Genomic DNA, 23,569 nt, shown 5'->3' with positions numbered 1-23,569 from the left:
ATGGCACTCCTTCAGGCAAAGGACATCCTCCAGGGGAAACCAGTTCAAATTCGCTCGGACAATGCGACGGCAGTAGTGTACCTCAATCATCAGGTAGGAACGCACAGCCAAAAAGCAATGAAGGAGGTAAGTCACACGTTAAGGTGGGCATAGCTTCATCATCCAGCCTTGTCCACAGTATTCATTCCTGGAGTCCTAAACTAGGAAGTGGATTTTCTCAGTTCACACGCCATTCACGCAAAAGAATGGGCTTTACACCCCGAGGTCTTCCAGACTCTGGTAGACAAGTGGGGGTTACCGGAGATAGATCTCATGGCGTCCCGTCAGAACAACAAAGTTCCCACATACGGGTCAATAAAAAGGATCTCAGAGTAACCTTTGTGGATGCCGTGTCAGTGAGATGGGACTTTCATCTGGGCTATGTGTTTCCACCGATCGCCCTGTTACCCAGGGTGATACGAAAAGTAAAACAAGGAAAGGGCGCCGTGATACTAATAGCTCCGTCTTGGCCCAGAAGACATTGGTACACAGATCTACATAGGCTGTCGATGGATGCTCCATTCCTACTCCCTCAATATCCAGATCTACTGTCCCAGGGTCCTTGCTATTACAAGCATCTGGATCGACTGTCTTTGACGGCGTGACTCTTGAGACTTCCTTCCTGAAAGCAACAGGATTCTCACAACAGGTAATTCAAACAATGCTCAGAGCAAGTAAACCATCCTCAGCTCGCATTTATCACCGAATATGGCAAGCCTATATACAATGGTGCGGTGACCGTAAGTTTGATCTAGGTCTTTCAGAGTTTCCAGAGTCCTAGCATTCCTTCAGGCAGGAATGGACAGAGGTCTACGGGTGGCTTCTTTGAGAGTTCAGGTGTTAGCATTGACTGTATGGTTTCAAAAGAAAATTGCTAACCTACAGGATGTTCGCACTTTCTTCCAGGGAATGTTTCACATCCAACCTCCTTTTGTTCCTCCTGCAGTGGCTTGGGATTTAAATTTAGTCCTGAAGGCGCTTCAAGTTTCTCCATTTGAACCACTAAAGCAAGTGGATCTTAAATGGCTGACAGCTAAAGTTCTCTTTCTGCTGGCTATTGCTTCAGCTAGAAGAGTTTCAGATTTAGGGGCAATAATATGTCGCCCTCCTTTTATGATTTTTCATCCAGATAGAGTGGTTCTCAGAATCAAATTTGGGTATCTTCCTAAGGTGCTATATAAATTCCACCTTAACGAAGAAATTGTAGTCCTGGCCTTTCAAGGGCCGGACCTTTCTGCGGGAGATGCATCGTTGGACGTAGTCCGTGCTTTAAGGATCTACGTGGATCATACCAGTGCCATAAGAAAAACAGGCACTCTCTTTGTTCTCTACTGATTTCACAAGAAAGGATGGCCTACTGACAAGCAGACACTGGCGAGGTGGCTTTGGATGACAATTTCAGAAGCATATTTTTAAGCTGATCTCCCTGTACCGGCTAATGTCTCTGCTCACTCTACTCGTAAGGTAGGTCCATCATGGGCAGCACAACGTGGTGCTAAAGCTGAACAGATATGTAAGGCAGCCACATGTTCTTCCATTAACACATTAATTAGACATTATGCCTTTGATACCTTTGCCTCTCAGGATGCTGAATTCGGGCGAAGGATTCTCCTGTCCAATCAGGAGCGTCCCCACCACTAACTTTGCTTTGGGACATCCCAATGTTTATCCTGTGGATAACCTGTGGACCCTGCAGGAGAAATAATGGTTATGGTAGACTAACCGTTGATAACTCTATATCTCCTAAGTTCACAGTATCCACAGGGATCCCACCCTGATGCACCTGATTTGATGATCGTTTTACTCACTAACCTCTTCCTTCTTGTACGGAAGGGTGTGCATATGTGTTCTTCTCGCCTGCTTAGGGCTCTATGATGCCCTACCTTGAGCTTTGGAAAATAACTGAATTGCCTGAGCCAGGAGGTGGGGATATAGGATACGGGCCCAGTGCATTCTGTGAGGCCGAAAGCTTTGATCGTTGGTGCCAATCCTCTGTCGCTACCTCATATCCCAGTGTTTATCCTGTGGATACTGGGAACTTAGGAGAAATAGAGTTATCAACGGTAAGTCTACCATAACGATTATTTGTGGAACCATACAATTAATGAGGATTACAATGATGGAATTAGACTTTAAGTGGGGAATTCAAATGTTTGAATAGTCGGTTGGGTGTCTGTTTTTTCCTGTCTATTAGATAGGAAAAAACAGACACCCAACTGACTTTTCAAACATTTGAATTCCCCCTCCCCAAGGCTGCAGATATCTTAATATGAAAGCTCCTTCTTTTAATATTAAAGACATTCATTCACATGTCCTTTCCCATATTGTATATACCTCCATCTGCTCCATTTATGTTGTTATAGCCTTATGCAAGATGCTATTTCAGTATAAATTGTGAACACTTCTGTTCTACGCAGTGAACACCCCTCCTTTATTTTCCTCATCCCACAGACGCAGTGGGAGGCGGTTCCTCACAGGGCCACTGTTTATGCCCAGTTGGTGGAGTCTCGCAGGCTCTGGAGTTGGAATAAGCTATTCCCATTACAGTTGGACTCCAGCACCATCCAGCCACCACCTGAAATGCAGAGCTGCCCTGGGGCCCCCTCAGTTTGTGATGTCCAGCTGAGCCAGCTAAACCCAGGTGACTTCAAATCACTCAGTGACGTCATGGTCATCTTCAGGTGAGGAATCAGATTTCATTTACTGCTATGTTCATTATAAGGGCATCTTGTGCACTTCCTGATGCATTTATAAAGATATTAGGTTAATAACCACATAAATATGTAAAGCTACAGGCCGATGATTCTATTCTGATTATTCTGTTTGTACTCTACAATACACTATATTTTATTTTTAATTTTTATTTAGACCTCGTTGTTCTAGAATTAAAATTCCTGATGCATCTATATTAAGAGAATTAGAGAAATTCCTTATCGATATCTATCATTTGTTCGTTTTTCCCCTCAGAGTTGATTTCAGCCAGCAGGTCAGCAGTTCTGCAGCCTCTCATCCTGTCAGCTTTACATCTATCACTAGTGGAGCAGCCCAAGTGGTCCTGTCATGGTGGGATATTGACATGGATCCTGAAGGGACGATTAATTGCAGCATGAAGCCGAGCTGGCTGTATTCCTCCCTTCATCCTGTCCCTGTAAGGAACAGAGCTCCTAAAGCCTGCAGTCAAATGTTGTGTGAGATATTTGTAGATGAATGCAAAATGTTGCTAATGAGTTTCTATGATAATTCAGGCATAATAGCAAAATATATGCTATTATGCCTGATGGTATTAATCATCCTAATGGTATTTTAGGATTAACAAAAAGGTCATAATTAGAAACTTGGATATATGCATTGCAGTTTCATATACTCTACAAGTATGTGGGCACAGGGACATCACACATATGTGCTTCTTGAACATCTTTATTTAAAAAACTTTCCATTAAAATGTTGTCTGTTACCCCTTTTGCTAGTATAACACCCTCCTGTCTTCTAGATAGGCTTTTCATTAGAATTTGGAACACGATTACCGTAAATTTTCATCCGTTCAGAAATGAAACATTTGCAAGGTCAGGCAGTGATGTTGCCCGATAAGGCTTGCCTCCGAGTCAGGATTCCAGTTTACAGTAGAGCTGTTCGGTAGGGTTGAGGAAACATTTCTGTATGGATCACTCAGGTTCTACCACACCTCTTTTTGATGGCCCTCACTTGGTGTACAAGGGCATTTTCATGCTGAAATAGGAAAGGGCCTTTCACAAACTGTTGCCACAAAGTTAGAAGCACACGATACTGTAGCGTGGCATTGTATGCTGTAATATTAAGAGGTAGTTTGGAGCCCTGTAGTGAGTATTCCAACTCAAGCCAATGATTTTTATGTGCTTCAGCGGTCTCATTCTGTGAACTTGTGAGGCCTATAGCTGTGTGGGTTCTAGATATTTCTATTTCACAGTAACAGACTAAGGCAGCTCTATTAAGGCAGACATTTGTCAAACTGACTTGTGGAAAGGCTTTGGTATGATATACCTATGGACGGGATGCCGGCGGTTATAATACCAACAGTGGCATCCCGTCCACCCGAATACCAAGAGCCTCCCCTGCCCCCTACCCTAACCCACCGTTGTGGGTACCTAACCCTACCCGGTGGTGCCTAACCCTCCCTGGTTGTGCCTAATCCTAATCCTCCCTTCCCTGCTGCCAGAACCTAATCCTCCCCGCTTGGTGCCTAAACCTAACCTTCCCTTGTAAGTGCCTATCCTTAACCCCTCCTCCCCGGTACCTAACCATACCCTTCTCGTTCCTGCACCCTAACCCTTACCCCCCTTCTAATGCCTAAACCATAATCCCCCACTTCCCGCTAAATGATTGTTCGGGGTTCCAGGCGTCAGTATTTTGATGCTGGGATAGAGACCACCGTCTGGATTTTGATGCCGGCATTATGCCACCGGTTGTGATTCCAGTGTCGGTATTTCGACCGTCCGGCAGCATTTTAACTACATCCTTTGGAAAGGTAGCATCCTATGTGAGTGCATTGTTTATCATCACTGTTAAGAAACTCTGCTCTTACCATTGTCTAAGTATCTGTCTTGCCACCATCACCCCCAACATATCACCACTGCTTTCTGGCACATGAGTGGAGAGGTCACTATCTCCTAAAAGATCAGGACCTCCATCTTCTGAAACAGTCTACAGCAGTGTAAGCATTCTGATGATATGATGTGATTGGTTATTATGTTAGTTGCGTATGGATACACAGGAGGTGACAATTTATAACACAAAGGTGCAATGACCAAAGTCAAATGTTTCTTTATATAGACGTAGGGGTAAATTTACTAAGGTGGGAGTTCTTTAGAACTGGTGATGTTGCCCATAGCAACCAATCAGATTCTATCTATTATCTTCTGTCAGCAGCTAGATAAATGCTAAGTAGAATCTACAGTATGAGCAACATCACCAGTTCTAAAAAAAAACTCCCACCTTAGTAAATTTCCCCCATATGGCTTCTTTTTTTAATATAGAAAATAAAAATACTGGTGGTGAACAAGTATTTCACTTTGCTTAGGATTTGTTTTTAGCACTAGTTCTACGGTTTATACTTTTTTCATCAGATTGTTTTGAGTGTTTTCAATTATACACAATTATTTGATTCTCTTGCGTTGTTTGATAGTGAATTAATGGTGTCACTCAGTGTGTGACACTCGATGTCTTTTTCTTCACTTGCGTTAGTGGAGAGACCACTGGATGCAGTGTGTGTACTTCTTACCGGAGGAGAAGAAGGTTGCGCAGGGGGAGGAGCTTTGTCTCACTGCTCACCAGGACGATTACTGCATATGGTACAGCCTTACAAAGCCTAGGTAACTGTTATTTCATTTTGTCAACTAAATTAGAAATTCATGTCGGCTAGACGTGTCCAAAGGTAAACGTAATATTATCTCAGATATTCAGCTCCCAATCAGCTTTATTGTGGAATCATTACAGAAATCATAATTTATTGTTCCAGGATTGGTAATAGTTCTTCAACTGCTTCTTCTTTGTTACATTTAATGTCTATATGCGTTTTAGGTGATCCCCTGAAAGGATTCTTGTAGATTCAACTAACTGTGTCATATGTTTATTGATATACAAGAAGTGGGCAGTCTTGCTCACTACAGCCAGTCAGAGCCCAAGCCCTATTGAGCCCGCATGCCCGCCAGCCGCTCACATTCACCCCACCCCCCCGCCTACCTCCACTGACAGGGTACCATTCCAGGCGGTAGATGGACCGTTTTCTGGCGGTCCCGGCCCCGGGAAAACGGCAGCGCCAGTATATTGTAAATATACCCCTAAGTGTTCAACCATGTAGATTTTTTTTTTTTAATGTACAATTTGACACTGAAAAATTAGTCTGAATGGTTTATAACATTACCTCTATCTCTTTTGCACCAGTTTTCAGAAATGTTCCCAGATATATAGAATTAAATTTTAGCCAAGATGCTAATGGGTAGAGAACATGGCCGGGTGTAACATTTAATGGCTTGGTTTCTATATTGCAGTGCAGAGGAGGGCAGGCCGGCCTTCTTGCAGCATCCTGCTTGTCGCTGTGGCGCTCACATCAATTGGAACCGTCCACGGTTTGGGGAGCTGAATGATCAGAGCAGAATGGGGAAGTACAAAAAAGCCCTGAAGAAGGTGAGGAATGCGGCCTGCTGGGTGGTCTTCTGTTTGCCGGCGGTCGGGCTCCCGGCGCTCAGTATACCGGCGCCGGGAGCCCGACAGCCGGCATACCGACAATTATTTTCCCTCGTGGGGGTCCACGACCCCCATAGAGGGAGAATAAAATAGTGTGGCGCGCCACCGTGCCCGTAGCGTGGCGAGCGCAGCGAGCCCGCAAGGGGCTCATTTGCGCTCGCCAAGCTGTCGGTAAGCCGGCGGTCGGGCTCCCGGCGCCGGGATGCTGGTCGCCGGGAGCCCGACCGCCGGCCAGCCGTAGTGAACCCGGCCTGCTTTGTTGGTTATTGTAGTTTCTCAATACTTCTCACGCAACCACTTGTAAACACTGGCATATTGTTTTTTTTAACATTGTATGTATTATACTGTATGTTGGATCTCCACTCTGAGACGGTATGTGCTATAAGAAAATACTGTTACTGAGAACCACGCAGGTATTACTAAAGTGACATTCCTTGGTTGTTTGTCTTCTCTGTAGATCCTGACGCCAAGTTCGGTCTGTCTGTGTGTGAGTGATGGAAGTTTAGTCCCCCTGCTGGCTCATTCTGTAGGAGCAGCTCAGGTACCATTACTCATTCTTTAGTAGCCAGAAGAGGTTTATACCTTCATTGCCAGATTATTATTTTTAGTTATATCCATTATCTGGTTTTATAAGATGAAACTACACGCCGGTCCTGTCCAGTTTCTAAATATTGTATTACTCTGATGCACTTGTGAAACATTTGTAGTCTAGCGTCACATTGATATGTGTACTGTAATCAATGCATTCCTATTTCTAGGTATACACAGTGGAGTCTTCGTCTATGTCTCAGCATCTCATGGAGAAGGTAAGTGTTGTTAAGTGTGTCGTTGGTGAAACTATCTTAGCAATATCAGAAAAAAACAGCTATCATCTCTGACAGCCGCACCTGATCAGGGTCAGTTTCAGTTCTCTTGGCACAGCAGGTTGGCCTTACAAAAGTTACTATAGTATTATTTTATTGTGTATTGTGATCCTTTTATTAGCATTATTCCTGCTAAAATCACATTACACAAATTCATCTCACATGTAAACAGAAGGAAGATTTGATCAAGTAATGTTTCTCTAACGTCCTAGTGGATGCTGGGGACTCTGTAAGGACCATGGGGAATAGACGGGCTCCACAGGAGACTGGGCACTCTAAGAAAGAATTAGTACTACTGGTGTGCACTGGCTCCTCCCTCTATGCCCCTCCTCCAGACCTCAGTTAGAATCTGTGCCCGGAAGGAGCTGGGTGCATTTTAGTGAGCTCTCCTGAGCTTGCTATTAAGAAAATATTTTAGTTAGGTTTTTTTATTTTCAGAGAGCTTCTGCTGGCAACAGACTCTCTGCTACGTGGGACTGAGGGGAGAGAAGCAAACCTACTAACTGCGGCTAGGTTGCGGTTCTTAGGCTACTGGACACCATTAGCTCCAGAGGGTTCGAACACAGGAACTTAACCTTGGTCGTCCGTTCCCGGAGCTGCGCCGCCGTCCCCCTCGCAGAGCCAGAAGACAGAAGCCGGCGGATGAAGCAAGAAGACGTCAAAATCGGCGGCAGAAGACTCCTGTCTTCACATGAGGTAGCGCACAGCACTGCAGCTGTGCGCCATTGCGCCCACACTAACCCACACACTCCGGTCACTGTAGGGTGCAGGGCGCAGGGGGGGGCGCCCTGGGCAGCAATTGAGTACCTCCTGGCAAAAGCAGCATATATACAGCTGGGCACTGTATATATGCATGAGCCCCCGCCATTTTTTACACCAAATCGCGGGACAGAAGCCCGCCGCTGAGGGGGCGGGGCTTCTTCCTCAGCACTCACCAGCGCCATTTTCTCTCCACAGCTCCGCTGAGAGGAAGCTCCCCAGGCTCTCCCCTGCAGACTCACGGTAGAAAGAGGGTAAAAAGAGAGGGGGGGCACATAAATTTAGCGCAATAATCATATATACAGCAGCTACTGGGTAAACACTAAGTTACTGTGTGATTCCTGGGTCATATAGCGCAGGGGTGTGTGCTGGCATACTCTCTCTCTGTCTCTCCAAAAGGCCTTGTGGGGGTCCTGTCCTCATATAGAGCATTCCCTGTGTGTGTGGTGTGTCGGTACGCTTGTGTCGACATGTTTGACGAGGAGGGCTATGTGGAGGCAGAGCAGGTGCAGATGAATGAGGTGTCCCCGCCGACTGCGCCGACACCTGATTGGATGGATATGTGGAAGGTGTTAAATGATAATGTAAACTCCTTGCATAAAAGGTTGGATAAAGCTAAAGCCTTGGGACAGTCGGGGTCTCAGCCCATGCCTGATCCTACAGCGCAGAGGCCGTCAGGGTCTCAGAAGCGCCCACTATCCCATATTGTTGACACAGATATCGACACGGATTCTGACTCCAGTGTCGATGGCGATGATGCAAAATTGCAGCCTAAAACGGCTAAAGCCATCCGCTACATGATTGTAGCTATGAAGGATGTATTGCACATATCAGAGGTAAACCCAGTCCCTGACAAGAGGGTTTATATGTTTGGGGAGAAAAAGCAAGAGGTGACTTTTCCCCCTTCACATGAGTTAAATGAGTTATGTGAAAAAGCTTGGGATTCTCCTGGTAGGAAAGTGCTGATTTCCAAAAGGTTACTTATGGCGTACCCCTTCCCGCCAACGGACAGGATGCGCTGGGAATCCTCCCCTAGGGTAGACAAAGCTCTGACACGCTTATCTAAGAAGGTGGCCCTGCCGTCACAGGATACGGCCTCCCTAAAGGATCCTGCGGATAGGAAGCAGGAAGGTATCCTGAAGTCTGTTTATACACATTCAGGTACCATACTGCGGCCGGCAATTGCGTCGGCCTGGATGTGTAGTGCTGTAGCAGCATGGACAGATACACTGTCTGAGGAACTGGATACCTTGGACAAGGATACTATTTTACTGACCCTGGGGCATATAAAAGTTGCTGTCCTATATATGAGGGATGCCCAGAGGGACATTTGCCTACTGGGCTCTAGAATAAATGCAATGTCGATTTCTGCCAGAAGGGTCCTGTGGACTCGGCAATGGACAGGCAATGCCGACTCTAAAAAGCACATGGAGGTTTTACCCTACATGGGTGAGGAATTGTTTGGGGACGGTCTCTCGGACCTAGTTTCCACAGCTACAGCTGGGAAGTCAAATTTTTTGCCATATATTCCCTCACAGCCTAAGAAAGGACCGTATTACCAAATGCAGTCCTTTCGATCACAAAAAGGCAAGAAAGTCAGAGGTGCGTCCTTTCTTGCCAGGGGCAGGGGTAGAGGAAAGAAGCTGCACCATACAGCTAGTTCCCAGGAACAGAAGTCCTCCCAGGCTTCCACTAAATCCACCGCATGACGCTGGGGCTCCACAGGTGGAGCCGGGAGCGGTGGGGGCGCGTCTCCGAAAATTCAACCACCAGTGGGTTCGCTCACAGGTGGATCCCTGGGCTATACAGATTGTGTCTCAGGGATACAAGCTGGAATTCGAAGTGATGCCCCCTCACCGTTACCTAAAATCAGCACTGCCTGCTTCCCCCATAGAAAGGGAAGTAGTGTTAGCGGCAATTCACAAATTATATCTCCAGCAGGTGGTGGTACAGGTTCCCCTCCCTCAACAGGGAAGGGGTTACTATTCCACAATGTTTGTGGTTCCGAAACCGGACGGTTCGGTCAGACCCATATTGAATTTTTTTTTAATTCAATACTTTTTTTATTAGTTTTCTGATTAACATTAAACACATTGCAAAACAAAACAAAAAAAACACAAAAAAACAACAGCACAACCCACAGTAGATCCCCAGCCCAGGGAATACGCAGATTCTCCTGTCCACTAGGGACCAATTATCATAGTTATCATAGAACACCGGTGCAGGCCTAAATTCCGAAACATAGGTTGTAATTTAGAATCAGTATTGCATGCTAACAAGGCGCATATAAATCAATGAAAGCTGTATATGGATATCTATGGCAGCACATCATAAATTTGAGCTGATTTCAGAGCTAAAGCAATGGCAGGGGAACGGGAATGGCTGACCGCGGGCGCAGGGGATAACATAGAGAAAAGAGGCAGTGTACCCAGTGCAGATTAAAAGTCACACACCCACTCTAATCCCTTGCAGCATATCTAAACACCTCGGGTTCCAGAAAGCGGGGACTCAAGCCATCGACCCCACAGGTCCTGATATTTTTTCTCCGCTTTTCTAGCTAGGTATACATATTTCTCGTGAGAGGCCGTATCATTTACAAGAGAGACCCATGATCGCAGTGTGGGTGCATCTCTGGCTAGCCAAAGCCTAGCGATACACACCTTGGCCAGGCCGCACAGATTAATTACATATCGTTTGGCAGGGGGGTCCAGGGCATCCTCCTCCACAGCAGATAACACACATGTCGTCGGGGAGCACACAGACGAGGGAATACCCGTTGACACCAGGGCGTCAGTAACACCCGTCCAGAATACGGCTATCTTGGGACACTGCCAGAGAATGTGCCAGAAGTCTGCATCCAGACTATCGCACTTAGGACATCTGGAGGAGTGGGTACCCCCTACATGTCTCAAGCGCACCGGCGTCATATATACTCTGTGTATTATAAACAGTTGAATTTGCTGATATCTAGTGGTGGTAGTGGATAATCGTGGAGAACATAAAGCACCCTCCCAGATCTCATCAGAGATGGCACCCAAGTCAGACTCCCACTTGTTCCTGAGAAGGGACAACGGGTCAGAATAGTGAGAGCGGAGCATGCTTGCATAAATGTTGGACACCAGATGTCCGCTTCCCAGGGACCGCAGGAGAGACTTGACCGGGGAGTCGGCAATCATTGGAGGAGTTTCGGGAAATTGTGCGTTAAGCGCGTGTCTCAGCTGCAGGTATCGGTAGAAATGAGAAGAGGGCACACTGTACTCCTGTTGAAGCTGCAGGAAGGACCTCAGTATACCATCATTATATAAGTGGCCCAGGGACGTCACACCCCACCTCCCCCACACCGCCCCAGTCCGCAGCGAAGCCAATTCTGGGAAGCCGAGGGCATTGTCCAGAGGGGTATCTGGGTCAATACCCTGGCCTAGTAGGATAACATGTACCTTTTTCCATATGAGGACGGCCTGTCTTATTATAGGGATCTTGGACAAGTTAGGGTTCCCACAAAGAAGCATCTGTAATGGAGAGCCGGCAGGGTATATCTGGAGAAGCAATTGGGAGTGCAAAGTGAGAGCATCCGTGGCGTTCACCCATTCCCATATATGTGCCAACTGCGCGGCATAGTAGTAAAATCGAAATAAAGGGAGAGCTAAGCCTCCCAACACTTTCGGCCTGGACAGAACGTCTAGTCTCAGCCTTGCTCTCCTGCTGGCCCATATTAAAGAAGAAAGCAAACTGTCAATCTGTCGAAATGTCTTCAGGTTAATATATATAGGGGATTGCTGGAGAACGTAAAGGAGTTTGGGCAAGTATACCATCTTTACCAAACTGACCCTGCCAGTAACAGTCAGGGGCAGAGACCCCCAAACCCTAACCTTCGAGCGGAGATACCCTATCAGCGGCATGACATTAAGGGAAACATAGGTACAAGGGTTATTCGATACCCATATCCCCAGGTATTTGAAGGAGTCTACCCATTTAAGGGGGGTTGGAATCACCGGGGCCTCCGAAACCGGGCCTCTAAGTGGAGTAATGGTGGATTTATCCCAGTTAATTTTGAGCCCGGAGAAACGTCCATAGTCAGTTATCAAGTCAAGAAGTTTAGGTAAGGAGGAAACAGAATCGTCCACAAAGAGCAACAGGTCATCAGCGTATAACGCTATCCTGTCTTCCCTTGCGCCAACCCTAATACCCTCAATATCTTGAGCTGCCCTAATCAAACACGCCAGTGGCTCAATAGCGATAGCAAACAGAGTCGGGGACAGAGGGCAGCCCTGCCTCGTTCCCCTGGATAGGGGTAAGGAGTCCGAGACAAACCCGTTCACCGAGACTCTGGCCATGGGCTGAAAATATAACAATTTAACATACTTGATAAAGTTGGGGCCCACACCAAACCTACTCATAGCCTCCCAGAGGAAGGCCCACTCCACTGAATCAAAGGCCTTTGCGGCATCTAAGGAGGCTATAACGGCAGAGCAGTCCTCCTCCCGAGAAGCCTGAAAATGAGTAAACAGGCGCCTCAAGTTCACAGCAGTGGACTTGCCAGGCATGAAGCCCGTTTGGTCAGGGTGGATAATTTGGGAGACGACCCGGCCAAGTCTGGAAGCCAGAACCTTGGCCAGGATTTTAATATCCGTGGGCAACAGGGAAATAGGACGGTAGGATTCAACCCTCCTGGGGTCTTTATCCGGCTTGGGAATCACTATAATCAATGCCTCCGCCATAGACGGGGGAAGCGCACTTTGGGCAAGAATTTTACTGAACAACTCAAGCAACCGAGGGGCAAAGAATTTTATATATTTCTTATACAGTTCTGACGGGATGCCATCAAGGCCAGGGGCCTTACCATCGGGGGAGGCAGAGATCGCAGTCTCAATCTCCTCCACTGACAAAGGAGCATCTAGAAGGGCCCTGGCCTCACTGGAGATGGAGGGCAAGTGGACCCCATCCAAGTATTCACATAGCTCTAGTGGGGAACAGGTCAACTGAGAACTATATAATGCCTGATAATATGAGACAAATTCCGCCACGATCTGGGGGGTGCGATCCAGCACCGACCCAGCTGAGTCCAAAATCTCCACTACAGTATGAGAGGAACGGTCACCCCTTGCAAGATTGGCCAAATAAGAACCTGGTCTATCGCCCGTAGCATACTGGACATGCGAGGAGAAGAGAAGTCTGTGCTGAGTTTTCCCCCACAGATAATCATTCCATTCACCCTGCGCATGAAGCCACACCAGCTTAGAAGCATCCGTGCCATCACGCACGTACGTCACTTCTGAAGCGGCCACCCGAGCCTCCAATTCAGACTCGTGTTTTCTAAAGGAGGATTTAAGACTCCCCACCCGTTTGATCAATGTACCTCTCAAGAAAGCCTTGAAAGTGTCCCATAGCAGAGTCACATCCGAGGTGTCATCATGCATAACAAAGAATTCTAGCCAGCTAGCCTCCAAATCAGATCCCTCGCCCATATGCGTCAGCCAAAAGGGATTACATTTCCACACTGCTTGGCCTCGCTGACAGTTTAAGTCAATATGTAACGATATAGGGGAGTGATCCGAGATACCCCTAGTCTCATATCTTACATTCTGAACTTTGGGCAAAAGCTCCCGGGACAGAAGCGCCAAATCTATCCTAGAGAAGGAAGAGTGAGAGCGTGAAAAACATGAGTATTGCCTCAAATCAGGATTCTTCAATCTCCAGGGGTCTATCAGACCCAACTCTGACACGGTGTCTGCAAACGGGGAGTTCCCGGGCCGCGGGTTGGAGGACACCCTGGACAACCTATCCAACTCATGATTTAAAACGTTGTTAAAGTCCCCCATACAGATAACGGGCATGTCAGGGGAAGCAGCCATAAAGACAGATGCCTTTTTAAGGACATCGTGCGAATATGGAGGGGGTACATACACAGCAATAACAAGGGGACGGAGTTAATTCTGCACTTAAGAAATACATATCTACCCCATTGATCCGTTTGCACAGAGTCAAGCACAAAGGGAACAGATTTCCTGATTAGAATCGACACTCCCCGGGACGCAGCTGTATGCATAGAATGGTAAGCCCATCCCACCCATGGTTTTTTAAGGGACATAATCTTAGTACCCAGTAGGTGGGTTTCCATCAAGCAAACAATATCCGACGCATAAGATTTAATCTGTCTAAGGATCAAGGAGCGCTTAACCTTGTCATTGATCCCCCGCACATTCCACGACAGAAACTTAACCGACGCCATAACAGGGCATTGTTGTGATTTTGCATAGCACCCGCGGCCAGCCACCGCCAGTGAATACCAAAGAGGATACGCCTGCAGTCAGCTGCAACATAAACATAGCGGAAATAAGCACATTGCACAGCAAAAAATAAAAACACCTGAATGTTAACAATCTAAAATAACCCCCATCCCCACCCCGTATACCACCTAAAACTAGCGGCATACCTGATTCCCTAACAACAAAACACCCTAAGGGCTAACAATCCCAACTATGGCAGAGAGCCCGATAACATACTCCGCCAGTACCAACTAAGGTCAAATTCCTATATCCACTAAGGGGGCCAAGAATTTAATGACCATAAGACAGGAAAATCCCCCAGCTAAACTCAAAACAAAACCAATCCCCCCCTAGACCTTTACCCCCACCCCAACTGAGCACCCGCTAACCCCTTAAGGACTGTATGGCAGAACAACCACCGAGATCATAAGGCCCAAAATCAGCATAAAGGCAACATCTACCAATCACCCGTCCACAAAGCCACCCCCTCCCAGTAAAGGCCCGTAAGGGCCGCAAATAGCCCCTCCGTAAATCACATAGCAGCACATCACAAACAGTGGCGAATTGACTTAGCTGAGAAATCCGAGACAGGACAGCAATCAGCAGTCATTGCTCCCCCATTTGAAAAGTGTCCCTCCAGCCAAACTGACATCTTGCAGGGAATCATACGGAACATAACCACAAACAACTAAACATCCCTCCCAAGACAATATAACAATAACATATGAAGCATAAACGAAGCAGTATACTTGCAAGTAGGGAAATCAAACACATAAGTTCAATCAGCAGCAAGCGCTCGCCGTGCCGGAAAGCGTCCGTCCAGCCACATTGATGCTTCACGAGGGGTCGTGAAGAATCTTGTTTCCCCATCCGAGACCACCCGCAGTTTAGACGGAAAGAGCATGGCATAGGGGATATTCAATTCTCGCAGCCTGCGCTTCACAGGGACAAACTGAGCTCTATCCTTCTGGACATCGACAGCAAAATCCGGAAAGACTGACACTGGGGAACCTTTCCACTTAAGGGGACCCTTGGTGCGGGCCAGTCTCAGAATCACATCTCTATCCCGGTAGTGGAGGAGCTTGGCAATAAAAGTACGGGGAGGTGCCCCTGGAGGTAATGGGCGCATCGGGACCCTATGGGCGCGTTCCACTGCGAAATGTGAAGTGAACTCCTCCGCTCCAAATACATCCAACAGCCAGCGTTCAAGAAATTTTTCAGGGGAAGCACCCTCTTCTTTCTCCGGGAGTCCGACGAAACGGACATTATTTCGCCGCAATCTCCCCTCCATATCCGTCATCTTTCTATGTACATCCATCATCTGAGACTCCAGAGCAGAAGTGCGTCTACCGAGAGGCGTAACAGTGTCTTCCAGCGTGGAGGTGCGCGTCTCAACCTCACCGACCCTCTCTCGCACCCGCTGGAGGTCCTGGTGTATAATGGATAAATCCGACTGGACCTGACCGATCCTGTCGGCCAAGCGGGCTTCACTGGCCGTGACCGCATCCAGCACCCTCTGCAAAGCAGCATCGGCGGCATCCGCAGATGAGGAGCCAGCCGACGGGGAAGGCGGCGCCGAGGTCGACTGCACCTCCCCACCCTGTTGGGACCGCGTCGGCGGATTTCTGACATACTTCTCCAACTTCGCCGCGGCAGACTGATGCGGTTTGACCATTATGGCCGAGCGGGCGGCAGGAGGCAAGAATATATGAAATAGTATATCAAGAACTGTCCAGGGACGGCCAAGGAATAACTGAATGTAGTATATCAGAATTATCCAGTCGCTGCTTGCGGGTAAGTATAGTATACCAGAACTGTTCAGTGACCGTGTATAATACCGGGAGCCTCCATTAGCACAGAATAAATAATTGCGGCAGGATATATAGAAATCTTTCCTTCCCTCTCAGCATATGAGGCACAATAAATTGAAGGGAAGTGTGTGCTGGGAGGCTGAGGTTGACCAGCGTGTTACAGGGTGTTACAGGATCTGCAGGGGTTAATATCACTGCTCCCTATCCTGATGGAGCAGAGCTCAACTAGGCAGCAGTAGTATGGGGAGGGCACAGGCACTTATAAAATTCAGCCGTGCCGTGTACCTCCTCCCCAGCGGCAGAGCACAGTGCAGGAGCCGGAGGGCACGGGCTGGGGCCGCCGGAGCGAGCAGGGAGAGAGAGCGGCGGCGGGTCACGTGGTGCTGCAGCGGCCGGGGGAGAGCTCGCCGGCCGGAGCACAACAGGAGAGGCGCCGCAGAGGGGAAGCCGCGGACCCGGCGAGGACGGGAGCCGGGTGCAGGTCTCGGTGCGGGATGACGGGAGCCGGATGCAGGTCTCTGTACCGGCAGCAGGAAGCCGCGGACCCGGCGATCAGTGCACAGGACGGGAGCCCGATGGAGGTGACAGCAGGTCTCAGTAGGGAAGACGGGAGGCGGATGCAGGTCTCTGTGCGGGCAGCAGGATGGCGGCGTCCCACGTGTAGTAGCAGGCCCGGGGCCCCCCGCACACCGCAGTCACTCTAATTCAGAGGGTAGTTTGCTGGCAAGTCTCCGAGCGGGCCAGGGGTACCCCTACACTATAATGCTGGTATTGGGGTGGATTGCAGGCCCAGGGGGGGACACAGGATATTGGTGCAGGAGTTAATAGCTGGAGAGACACACAGTCTGTGTGCTACTCCATGTCCGTCAGACCCATATTGAATTTAAAATCCCTGAACATTTACCTGAAAAGGTTCAAGTTCAAGATGGAATCGCTCAGATCGGTCATTGCAAGCCTGGAAGAGGGGGATTTTATGGTGTCTCTGTACATAAAGGATGCTTACCTGCATGTCCCCATTTATCCACCTCATCAGGAGTACCTCAGATTTGTGGTACAGGACTGTCATTACCAATTCCAGACGTTGCCGTTTGGTCTCTCCACGGCACCGAGAATATTTACCAAGGTAATGGCGGAAATGATGATGCTCCTTCGAAAGCAGGGTGTCACAGTTATCCCATACTTGGACGATCTCCTCATAAAGGCGAGGTCCAGAGGGCAGTTGCTGATCAGCGTAGCACACTCTCAGGAAGTGTTGCAACAGCATGGCTGGATTTTGAATATTCCAAAGTCGCAGCTGATCCCTACGACTCGTCTGCCCTTCCTGGGCATGATTCTGGACACGGACCAGAAAAAGGTGTTTCTCCCGGCGGAGAAGGCTCAGGAGCTCGTGACTCTGGTCAGAGAACTCTTAAAACCAAAATAGGTGTCGGTGCATCACTGCACGCGAGTCCTGGGAAAGATGGTGGCGTCATACGAAGCCATTCCCTTCGGCAGGTTCCATGCGAGGACCTTTCAGTGGGATCTGTTGGACAAGTGGTCCGAATCGCATCTTTAGATGCATCAGCTGATCACCCTGTCCCCCAGGGCCAGGGTGTCTCTTCTGTGGTGGCTGCAGAGTGCTCACCTTCTCGAGGGCCGCAGGTTCGGCATACAGGACTGTGTCCTGGTGACCACGGATGCAAGCCTCCGAGGATGGGGAGCAGTCACTCAGGGAAGAAACTTCCAAGGGCTGTGGTCAAGTCAGGAGGCTTGTCTGCACATCAATGTCCTGGAACTAAAGGCCATATACAACGCCATGAGTCAAGCGGAGCCTCTGCTTCGCAACCAACCGGTGCTGATTCAGTCAGACAACATCATCGCAGTGGCTCATGTAAACCGCCAGGGCGGCACAAGAAGCAGGGTAGCGATGGCGGAAGCCACCAGGATTCTTCGTTGGGCGGAGAATCGCGTGCAAGCACTGTCAGCAGTGTTCATTCCGGGAGTGGACAATTGGGAAGCAGACTTCCTCAGCAGGCACGACCTCCACCCGGGAGAGTGGGGACTTCATCAAGAAGTCTTCACACAGATTACAAATCGATGGGAACTGCCAAAGGTGGACATGATGGCATCCCGCCTCAACAAAAAGCTACAAAGGTATTGCGCCAGGTCAAGAGACCCTCAGGCGATAGCTGTGGACGCACTATTAACACCGTGGGTGTTCCAGTCAGTCTATGTGTTTCCTCCTCTTCCTCTCATACCCAAGGTGCTGAGAATCCTAAGAAAAAGAGGAGTGAGAACAATACTCATTGTTCCGGATTGGCCAAGAAGGACTTGGTACCCGGAACTGCAAGAAATGCTCACAGAGGACCCATGGCCTCTGCCTCTCAGACAGGATCTGTTGCAACAGGGGCCCTGTCTGTTCCAAGACTTGCTGCGTTTGACGGCATGGCGGTTGAACGCCGGATCCTAGCGGAGAAAGGCATTCCAGATGAAGTTATTCCTACGCTGATAAAGGCTAGGAAGGACGTGACAGCAAAACATTATCACCGTATATGGCGAAAATATGTTGCTTGGTGTGAGGCCAGGAAGGCCCCTACAGAGGAATTCCAGCTGGGCCGGTTCCTGCACTTCCTACAGTCAGGAGTGACTATGGGCTTAAAATTAGGGTCCATAAAGGTCCAGATTTCGGCCCTATCCATTTTCTTTCAAAAGGAACTGGCTTCGCTTCCTGAAGTTCAGACGTTTGTTAAGGGAGTGCTGCATATTCAGCCCCCTTTTGTGCCACCAGTGGCACCTTGGGATCTTAACGTGGTGTTGAGTTTCCTGAAATCTCACTGGTTTGAGCCACTTAAGACCGTGGAGCTAAAGTATCTCACGTGGAAAGTGGTCATGCTATTGGCCTTAGCTTCGGCTAGGCGTGTGTCAGAATTGGCGGCTTTGTCATGTAAAAGCCCCTATCTGGTTTTCCATATGGACAGGGCAGAATTACGGACTCGTCCGCAATTTCTGCCGAAGGTGGTGTCATCTTTTCATTTGAACCAACCTATTGTGGTGCCTGCGGCTACTCGTGACTTTGAGGACTCCAAGTTGCTTGATGTAGTCAGGGCTTTGAAGATTTATGTAGCCAGGACGGCTGGAGTCAGGAAAACTGACTCGCTGTTTATCCTGTATGCATCCAACAAGCTGGGTGCTCCTGCTTCAAAGCAGACTATTGCTCGCTGGATCTGTAACACGATTCAGCAGGCTGAATCTGCGGCTGGTTTGCCGCATCCAAAATCAGTGAAAGCCCATTCCACAAGGAAAGTGGGCTCTTCTTGGGTGGCTGCCGAGGGGTCTCGGCATTACAACTTTGCCGAGCAGCTACTTGGTCGGGTTCAAACACCTTTGCAAAGTTCTATAAGTTTGATACCCTGGCTGAGGAGGACCTTGTGTTTGCCCATTCGGTGCTGCAGAGTCATCCGCACTCTCCCGCCCGTTTGGGAGCTTTGGTATAATCCCCATGGTCCTTACGGAGTCCCCAGCATCCACTAGGACGTTAGAGAAAATAAGATTTCACTCACCGGTAAATCTATTTCTCGCAGTCCGTAGTGGATGCTGGGCGCCCGTCCCAAGTGCGGACTTTCTGCAATACGTGTATATAGTTATTGCTTAATAAAAGGGTTATGTTATGTTGGCATCTGTTGTTTGATGCTCTGTTGTTGTTCATACTGTTAACTGGGTATGTTATCACGAGTTATACGGTGTAATTGGTGTGGCTGGTATGAGTCTTACCCTGGATTCCAAAATCCTTTCCTTGTAATGTCAGCTCTTCCGGGCACAGTTTCCTTAACTGAGGTCTGGAGGAGGGGCATAGAGGGAGGAGCCAGTGCACACCAGTAGTACTAATTCTTTCTTAGAGTGCCCAGTCTCCTGCGGAGCCCGTCTATTCCCCATGGTCCTTACGGAGTCCCCAGCATCCACTACGGACTACGAGAAATAGATTTACTGGTGAGTAAAATCTTATTTTTTTTACTTTTGTAATGGAAAACCTTCTTTCCGCAATCTTTGGGGATACAACTCTCTGGTTTGTTCTCAACTGGACCCTGAGTTTAGTTAAGAGGTTCTTCTACTCACTTGTGTCACCATGAAGACTGAGAAAAGAGACATATTGTTTTGATTGTGTCTAGTGCTTCCAGCACTTCCATAACCTTTTCAAATCCTAAATCTCTTGAGTACTGTCACTATTGACATAGGGGGTTTTTCAGATGCGACCGCAATTTCCCCATGACCGGCGCCAATGCACACTAACGTCTGTACCTGATTGACAGGTAGAGGCGTTCGTGGGTCGGGCGGGGGTGCTGACGGAACATTGAGGGGGGCGGTGCAGGGAAAATGGTAGCGGGGCGGCAGCATTTTTCCCGGGCTGCGGAGGCAGGGGGTCGTCCACAGTTGAATTGTCCACAAATCCTTCCCTTGGTCACTCTGCTGTAATTTGCTTCTTGTACAAAAACAGTTATTTACGTGACAAAACTGCAGCAATACATTTCATTCTCTGCCAAGTGATCATCCTCACTAGATATTATTTTATTTGTTGTACAGTGTAGCACAGATTTACACAGTTGTCTCTATTTTACTAAATGTTCTTCTGTATACTTGTTATGTTTTGTTTTTTTATTGCTTTTGTTTGGTGTTGCTATTTGTGTGTGTACAACTGGGTTTCCTGGAACACAGGTTCAAGGCATTGTTCCTTTCACAGATTATTGTTATTATACGGGACACAAACATGCAAGTCCTCGCTACCGTAAAGTATGACTATTGCTGCAGTAACTCACGGGGGCGAAAACATTGGCCACAATTGGATTAACCACTAAAATAAAACATAAGATTTAAAATTCATCACACATTAACTTAATACAGGTTGAGTATCCCTTATCCAAAATGCTTGGGACCAGAAGTATTTTGGATATCGGATTTTCTCTGACGTCCTAGTGGATGCTGGGAACTCCGTAAGGACCATGGGGAATAGACGGGCTCCGCAGGAGACTGGGCACTCTAAGAAAGAATTAGGACTACTGGTGTGCACTGGCTCCTCCCTCTATGCCCCTCCTCCAGACCTCAGTTAGAATCTGTGCCCGGCTCGAGCTGGTTGCACACTAGGGGCTCTCCTGAGCTTCTAGTAAAGAAAGTATTTATTAGGTTTTTTATTTTCAGTGAGATCTGCTGGCAACAGACTCACTGCTACGAGGGACTGAGGGGAGAGAAGCAAACCTACCTGCTTGCAGCTAGCTTGTGCTTCTAAGGCTACTGGACACCATTAGCTCCAGAGGGTTCGAACACAGGGCCCGACCTCGATCGTCCGTTCCCGGAGCCGCGCCGCCGTCCCCCTTGCAGAGTCAGAAGACAGAAGAATCGACGAAAACGGCGGCTGAAGACTCCTGTCTTCATTAAGGTAGCGCACAGCACTGCAGCTGTGCGCCATTGCTCCCTATGCACACCACATACTCCGGTCACTGATGGGTGCAGGGCGCTGGGGTGGGGCGCCCTGGGCTGCAATTAGAGTACCTTAAAATGGCAAATAAACACATAATATAGTCTAATAAACTATATATGTGTAAAAATCCCCTGCCATAATATTAATAAAAGAGCGGGAGAAGCCCGCCGAAAAAGGGGCGGGGCTATCTCCATCAGCACACTGTCGCCATTTCTTCTTCACAGCTCCGCTGGAAGGACGCTTCCCAGGCTCTCCCCTGCAGTTTCCAGGCTCAATAGGGTAAAAAAGAGAGGGGGGGCACTAAATTTAGGCGCAAAACTGTATATTATAGCTGCTATAGGGAAAATCACTTTGTGTAGTGTAAATCCCTGTTTATATAGCGCTGTGGTGTGTGCTGGCATACTCTCTCTCTGTCTCCCCAAAGGACTTTGTGGGGTCCTGTCCTCAGTCAGAGCATTCCCTGTGTGTGTGCGGTGTGTCGGTACGGCTGTGTCGACATGTTTGATGAGGAGGCTTATGTGGAGGCGGAGCAGGTGCCGATAAATGTGATGTCACCCCCTGCGGGGTCGACACCAGAGTGGACGGATATGTGGAAGGTATTAACCGACAGTGTCAACTCCTTACATAAAAGGTTCGATGACATAACAGCTGTGGGACAGCCGGCTTCTCAGCCAGTGCCTGCCCAGGCGCCTCAAAGGCCATCAGGGGCTCAAAAACGCCCGCTACCTCAGATGGCAGACACAGATGTCGACACGGAGACCGACTCCAGTGTCGACGACGACGAGACTAATGTACATTCCACTAGGGCCATCCGTTGCATGATTACGGCAATGAAAAATGTGTTGCACATTTCTGACATTAACCCAGGTACCACTAAAAAGGGTATTATGTTTGGGGAGAAAAAGCAACCAGTGGTTTTTCCCCCTTCAGATGAGTTAAATGAAGTGTGTGAAGAAGTGTGGGCTTCCCCTGATAAAAAACTAGTGATTTCTAAAAAGTTACTAATGGCGTACCCTTTCCCGCCAGAGGACAGGGTACGTTGGGAGACATCCCCGAGGGTGGATAAAGCGCTCACACGCTTGTCAAAAAAGGTGGCACTACCGTCTCAGGATACGGCCGCCTTAAAGGAGCCTGCGGATAGAAAGCAGGAGGCTATCCTGAAGTCTGTATATACACACTCAGGTACTATACTGAGACCTGCTATTGCTTCAGCATGGATGTGCAGTGCTGCAGCAGCTTGGTCTGATTCCCTGTCTGATAACATTGATTTCCTTGACAGGGACACTATATTGCTAACCATAGAGCATATTAAAGACGTAGTCTTATACATGAGAGATGCACAGAGGGATATTTGTCGGCTGGCATCTAGAATAAATGCAATGTCCATTTCTGCCAGGAGAGTATTATGGACTCGGCAGTGGACAGGTGATGCGGATTCTAAAAGGCACATGGAGGTTTTGCCTTACAAGGGTGAGGAATTGTTTGGGGATGGTCTCTCGGACCTCGTTTCCACAGCGACAGCTGGGAAGTCGACATTTTTATCCCAGGTTCCCTCACAGCCAAAGAAAGCACCGTATTATCAGGTACAGTCCTTTCGGCCCCAGAAAGGCAAGCGGGTTAAAGGCGCGTCCTTTCTGCCCAGAGGCAGGGGTAGAGGGAAAAAGCTGCACCATACAGCCAGTTCCCAAGAACAGAAATCCTCCCCTGCTTCCACTAAATCCACCACATGACGCTGGGGCTCCACTGGTGGAGCCAGGTGTGGTGGGGGCCCGTCTCCGGAACTAGAGATGAGCGGGTTCGGTTCCTCGGAATCCGAACCCGCCCGAACTTCAGTTTTTTTTACACGGGGCCGAGCGACTCGGATCTTCCCGCCTTGCTCGGTTAACCCGAGCGCGCCCGAACGTCATCATCCCGCTGTCGGACTCTCGCGAGGCTCGCATTCTATCGCGAGACTCGGATTTTATATAAGGAGCCGCGCGTCGCCGCCATTTTCACACGTGCATTGAGATTGATAGGGAGAGGACGTGGCTGGTGTCCTCTCCGTTTAGAGTGACTAGTACTAGAGAGAGACACAAATTTTGGGGAGCATATAGGAGGAGTACTACTTGCTGCTGATAGTGTGACCAGTGACCAGTGCCACCAGTTTAATTAATCCGTTCTCTG

At 48.5% G+C, this 23,569-nt stretch overlaps 1 protein-coding gene across 3 annotated transcripts in view; it reads left to right on the top strand.

Moving 5' to 3' along the window:
* Positions 1 to 23,569, top strand: part of PRMT7 (protein arginine methyltransferase 7) — a 168,737-nt gene that overhangs the window by 76,789 nt on the left and 68,379 nt on the right. For all 3 annotated transcript variants that reach the window (XM_063945355.1, XM_063945356.1, XM_063945357.1), the window contains exons 7-12: positions 2,491 to 2,720; positions 3,007 to 3,187; positions 5,257 to 5,384; positions 6,063 to 6,198; positions 6,716 to 6,799; positions 7,017 to 7,064. In XM_063945355.1, coding sequence (XP_063801425.1) covers positions 2,491 to 2,720; positions 3,007 to 3,187; positions 5,257 to 5,384; positions 6,063 to 6,198; positions 6,716 to 6,799; positions 7,017 to 7,064 — 807 coding nt within the window. The remainder of the gene's footprint in view (positions 1 to 2,490; positions 2,721 to 3,006; positions 3,188 to 5,256; positions 5,385 to 6,062; positions 6,199 to 6,715; positions 6,800 to 7,016; positions 7,065 to 23,569) is intronic.

This window comes from Pseudophryne corroboree, chromosome 11 (genome assembly GCF_028390025.1).
Source record: "Pseudophryne corroboree isolate aPseCor3 chromosome 11, aPseCor3.hap2, whole genome shotgun sequence".
In the NCBI taxonomy this organism is placed as follows: domain Eukaryota; kingdom Metazoa; phylum Chordata; class Amphibia; order Anura; family Myobatrachidae; genus Pseudophryne; species Pseudophryne corroboree.
This window is presented reverse-complemented; position numbering and strand designations above follow the sequence as displayed.